Raw genomic sequence first — 6,071 nt, forward strand, 5'->3', positions numbered from 1 at the left:
CCAAGAACACCTCAGTAACGTTTGTTGGCCTTGTTACTTTACACTGACCTCCTTATTGGCTTGCACCCAACATCTGAACTGCCTTTACTTCGAGGGAGTCCTGCTTTTTATCCATCTACCTAGGATTAAGGGCACCCAACATAACATCAGACAGGAGCCTCAAAAAGTCCAGGGTGCGACCTCCATTCATTGCACTGCTCCAGTGTGGCGTGAGGACCGCCATTGTGAAATTCTACATTTAACTTTATAGATGAATGCATAAAAATATATAAATAATGGGATTCAAACAGTAGATCTATAAATAAATCATAATTAAAGTGGTGACGAGGGTACTTGTCAATGTATGTAGATTTTACTGTAATTGCAAAATGTTGTAAATTGATTCTTAAAATTATTTCTTTTATAGCCAAAGTTATTTTTAGTCCATACAATACCTAAGAGAGTAAAATATAACAGCAACTTTTACATTTATCATATAAAAGTCTCTAAACCTTAGTCTAAACAGTATTGTGCTCTGTTCTAGGTGCTCCTCCTTACCCTGGGGTTCCTCCTTCTAATATCTTGCAGCACTTACAACGTGGTAACAGCATGAAGAGACCCCCCAGCTGCAAGCAGCAATTGTAAGAATCGCTTTTTATCTTTATCTGTGGCCTTCATGAACCTTGCCATATAATGTGAGCTTCTTTACTACATATCCACATCAATAGACTATTATATGTAAATGAGACATCATGCAGTTATAATACGGACATGTGTTGTATAAATCCAAAATATAATGCCCATAGCCTGCTTTGGCCCACAATATACCTCTGTGGCCTTTCAATTTTACATGGAGGCATACAGATTCCCCTTTTCGATGATGCAACAGGTCCATAACATAAACCTTATTGGCAGGGGCGTCGTTAGGTCAAAACATTCGGGGCTTGAGCCCCGGATGTTTTGACCAGTGCCCCGAATGTTATGCTGGCAGTCATTTCCACACAATCTCCTGCACAGCCTGGAGCCTGACTCCTCCCACTCATGTGACTGATCATGTGCTCCTGACATCATAAAAAGGTCCTTTTGCCCACTAGGAACTATCATCTCCTGAGGTAGGACATGTGAATGGAGCATTTCTAGGTGCATGTTTTGGCTGTATTCTGCCCCCTGCCCTGTACTGTACCCCCTATGCTGCACTGTGTATACCCCCTGCCCTGTACTGTACCCCCTATGCTGTCTTTTGCCCCCTGTACTGTGCACCCCATGCTGTATTCTGCCCCCTGCCCTATGCTGCACTGTGTGTGCCTCCTGCCCTGTACTGTACTCCCTACAATGCACTGTGCCCTCCATGCTGCATTGTACCCCCTATGCTGCACTGTGCACCCCCCCTTGCCCTGTACTGTACCCCATATACTATACTGTGCCCTGTACATTGCAGCCTCCCTTTTCTGTCTCTAGTGCTTGCCACTTGGCACTATCATGGCACACTAAGGTCGGTTTCACATCACGTTTTGCCATTCGTCTATTGCAGGGGTAGGCAACCTACGGCACCCCAGCTGTTGTGAAACTACAACTCCCAGCATGCATTATTGCTCTGCTCTTCTCATAACTCCCATAGAAATTAATGGAACATGCTGGGAATTGGGGTTTCGCAACCACTGGAGTGCCGAAGGTTTCTGACCCCTGGTAATGTATACATAAAATGTATAGGTTAACAGGTGACTCAGACTGACACCATCAAAAAAAATTATACGTTAATGTACACGTTTCTTTTTTTAACAGACTTTGCAGGATACAAAAGCGTAGTGTGCTGCGCTGTTGTATCCCATTTTCCAACGTAAACATCAAACGGATGGCAAAAATGTGATGTGAACTCTCCCTTAATATGCACATATAGGATGCCAGGATAGTCATGGAGAGGGGGGCCCCATAAAATTTTTTGCTGTGGGGCCCAGTCAGTTCTAGCTACACCCCTGGCTGGCAGGGCCGGCCGCTCTGACTCTCCTGCACTGCGCAGCCCCGCCATCCTAATCCGTATCCTGCAGTAACTGAACTTTAAAACAGCGCTTATGATCTCATTACTAGCTTACACACTCAGCTCCGGAAGCATGCAGCGCGGGCGGCGCTCGCTCACTGACGTCACGCGCCTGCTCCTCCCAATAGGCGACGCAGGCGCGTGACGTCAGAGAGTGAGCGCCGCCCGCACTGCCTGTTACTGGAGCTGAGTGAAGATAGTCAAGATAGTAATGAGATGAGCGCTGATTTAAAGTTCAGTTACTGCAGGATACGGATTACTGAGAGGATGATCTGTAGGGTTGCCCAGGCGGCTAGGCCCTTCACAGTAGTTATTAACCCCTTTCAGCAGTCCTCACTTCACTGAAGGGGGGACTGCTGAAAGGGGTTAATAACTACTGTGAAGGGAGGACTGCTGAAAGGGGTTAATAACTACTGTGAAGGCCCATGGGGGCGTGGCTTCATGGGGTGGGCGCGTGCCTTCACAGGGGCGTGATACAATGGGCTTGTGCCCCGGATGTTTTCAGACCCTAGCAACGCCCCTGCTTATTGGACTCTGTGTGCCACAATACAGGGTCCCTGCTTGTGGCAATGCTGTGTAAATGAACAGCACAGTTGCGGAAATATTTGGCAGTTCTATACTATTTTAAAGGGGTTATCCCATGATTGATGTAAAAAATTAAAATCACACATAATTTAGTACAGGACAACCTCTTCCTAAGAAAGCTAGAGACAGCCCTGTACCTCACATGGCTCCAGAGATCTCTACATTCAGTGCTCCAATTGCTCTGCTGGATTTATTTCAAACCTGCAGCTTAGGGGGCATGCACTTTCTCAGGGGCTTGACCTTTCTGCTGCATCTGGTGGAATTTGAAGGATGGAACTGGGCATGTTTTTCCATGTCAGTGAGTAGGACAGTGAAATTAGAAAAAGAGAAAACAACAGGTGGTGCAATACACATTTTATTGAAAAACTCTGCGGCTATATTACATTTCTAATTACATGCAATTACAAAAGTATTCATATCCAGGTGCTGGTTTGAAAAATGTAGAATATTTTTCGTGGGACAACCCCATTAATATAGCTTCATTGACATCTCGTTACTTGCCTTCTAGCTGGCATTTAGCTGCATAATAAGAATAGACTAGCTTCACTCAATATCTCCCTTATTAAAATCAGTATACAGTCAGGTCCATAAATATTGGAACATCAATACAATTCTAACATTTTTGGCTCTATACACCACCACAATGGATTTGAAATTAAACAAACAAGATGTGCTTTAACTGCAGATAGTCAGCTTTAATTTGAGGGTATGTACCTCTAAATCAGGTGAACAGTGTAGGAATTACAACAGTTTGCATATGTGCCTCCCACTTGTTGAGGGACCAAAAATGATGGGACAAATGGCTTCTCAGCTGTTCCATGGCCAGGTGTGTGTTATTCCCTCATTATCCCAATTACAATGAGCAGATAAAAGGTTCAGAGTTCATTTCAAGTGTGCTATTTGCATTTGGAATCTGTTGCTGTCAACTCTCAAGATGAAATCCAAAGATATGTCACTATCAGTGAAGCAAGCCATCATTAGGCTGAAAAAAAAAACAAAAAAACCCATCAGAGAGATAGCAAAAACATTAGACGTGGCCAAAACAACTGTTTGGAACATTCTTAAAAAGAAGGAACACAGCGGTGAGCTCAGCAACACCAAAAGACCCGGAAGACCACAGAAAACAACTGTGATGGATGACCGAAGAATTCTTTCCCTGGTGAAGAAAACACCCTTCACAACAGTTGGCCAGATCAAGAACACTCTCCAAGAGGAAAGTGTATGTATGTCAAAGTCAACAATCAAGAGAAGACTTCACCAGAGTGAGTACAGAGGGTTCACCACTAGATGTAAACCATTGGTGAGCCTCAACAACAGAAAGTCCAGATTATAGTTTGCCAAACGACATCTAAAAAAGCCTTTACAGTTCTGGAATAACATCCTATGGACAGATGAGACCAAGATCAACTTGTACCAGAGTGAAGGGAAGAGAAGAGTATGGAGAAGGAAAGGAACTGCTCATGATCCTAAGCATACCACCTCATCAATGAAGCATGGTGGTGTTAGTGTCATGGCGTGGGCATGTATGGCTGCCAATGGAACTGGTTCTCTTGTATTTATTGATGATGTGACTACTGACAAAAGCAGCAGGATGAATTCTGAAGTGTTTCGGGCAATATTATCTGCTCATATTCAGCCAAATGCTTCAGAACTCATTGGACGCGCTTCACAGTGCAGATGGACAATGACCCAAAGCATACTGCAAAAGCAACCAAAGAGTTTTTTAAGGGAAAGAAGTGGAATGTTATGCAATGGCCAAGTCAATCCCCTGACCTGAATCCGATTAAGCATGCCTTTCACTTACTGAAGACAAAACTAAAGGGAAAATGCCCCAAGAACAAGCAGGAACTGAAGACAGTTGCAGTAGAGGCCTGGCAGAGCATCACCAGGAATGAAACCCAGTGTCTGGTGATGTCTATGCGTCAGGCTGTAATTGACCGCAGAGGATTTGCAACCAAGTATTAAAAAGTGAAAGTTTGATTTATGATTATTAGTCTGTCCCATTACTTTTGGTCCCTTAACAAGTGCGAGGCACATATGCAAACTGTTGTAATTCCTACACCGTTCACCTGATTTGGATATAGATACCCTTAGCTGACAGTCTGCAGTTAAAGCACATCTTGTTCGTTTCATTTGAAATCCATTGTGATGGTGTATAGAGCCAAAAATGTTAGAATTGTGTCGATGTCCCAATATTTATGGACCTGACTGTATCTATCTGTCTGTCTATCTATCTAACATATGCATGTAATACAATTAATCTCTTTACAGATACAATATTATGAAGGCATGCTGGACCTGGAAGATGGGGGCCCGGATTTCTGTTCCAGAACTGAAAAAAAGACTACAAGTTGGCAAGAAATCTTCTGATGATAGGACAGTGCTGCAGATCCCTGAGCTGGTCATACCAGAGCTGTATGTAGAAGTGGCAGGGACAGAAGCTTTGAAAATGGAGAACGATTACACTATCTTCTAACAGCAAAGTCTTAGAAGAGTTATCCAAATTAATATTTTTGACTCTATAACTTATTTATGGAGACACAGGAAGACTTCTTTTTAAATGAAGGTTTTATTTTTTTCTCATTCGAGGACAATCTATGAGAGACAAGCACAGAAGGACAGCGATCCGATCATAGGAATGTTACATTAACATTTTTATACCTTGTCAATGGTCTCACTCACTGTGAAGAAATCACTAACCTGTATTCGTGAATTACCTTGAGAGAAAAACACCCATACAATCTCTATTAACAGACTTTCCTATTTAAAGAGATATTCAGGGAAAAATCTGAAAATAATCCCTTTGACCCAGAGGGAAGACACCCAACTAATTCCCATGGTAATAGATGCCTGGTCCCTGCTGTTCCAGAGGTTCATTGAGTCTTCGTACAGGTGGCACTTTCAGAATGGTGGCACGTTCTGAGCTCTTCTTGTACAGGTTCCTTGAGGGCTCATGACAACCACTATTCAAGACCAAAATGTGCCTTCATGAAGAACCCCAGTAATCTCTGGAAGATTGTTACCATGTAAGCATAACTATGGGACTGTGGTGGACAAAAAGCAGGGCTTTTGGGCAAAACCAGCAATTTTTCTAAAGGATCTATATAACAATACATATATACATTCTGGTCTGTTTAACCATAATTAGTTTGGCTTCAGGACTTCAAAGCTGTTAACCATTTACTGCGAAATGAATTCTTTCTAATCTTGATTGATCCATGCAGTTACTAATCAGGAGTAAGATCTTTTGGACCTCTTTTATGCATCTGTTTGGTTGAAAAGTTCTATGTTATTTATTTAGGTGCGTGAAATTTTAAAAGTAAAACTAGACCAGGTATTTGCAATGTACTCTATATATCTTCCTGAGGTACATTATAGGGGTTATCTGAGAATTTCATATTGATTGCCTATCCTCAAGATTGGCAGGGGTCCGTCTCCCAGCACCCCTGCTGATCAGCTGTTTGAAGAGGCC

At 42.8% G+C, this 6,071-nt stretch overlaps 1 protein-coding gene across 2 annotated transcripts in view; it reads left to right on the forward strand.

Moving 5' to 3' along the window:
* Positions 1-6,071, forward strand: part of STYK1 (serine/threonine/tyrosine kinase 1) — a 76,764-nt gene extending 70,693 nt beyond the window's left edge. For both annotated transcript variants that reach the window (XM_040437728.1, XM_040437729.1), the window contains 2 exons: positions 524-620; positions 4,871-6,071. In XM_040437728.1, the coding sequence (XP_040293662.1) occupies positions 524-620; positions 4,871-5,075 (302 nt within the window). In that variant the 3' untranslated portion in view covers positions 5,076-6,071. The remainder of the gene's footprint in view (positions 1-523; positions 621-4,870) is intronic.

The sequence above is a fragment of the Bufo bufo genome, chromosome 6, assembly GCF_905171765.1.
Source record: "Bufo bufo chromosome 6, aBufBuf1.1, whole genome shotgun sequence".
In the NCBI taxonomy this organism is placed as follows: Eukaryota; Metazoa; Chordata; class Amphibia; order Anura; family Bufonidae; genus Bufo; species Bufo bufo.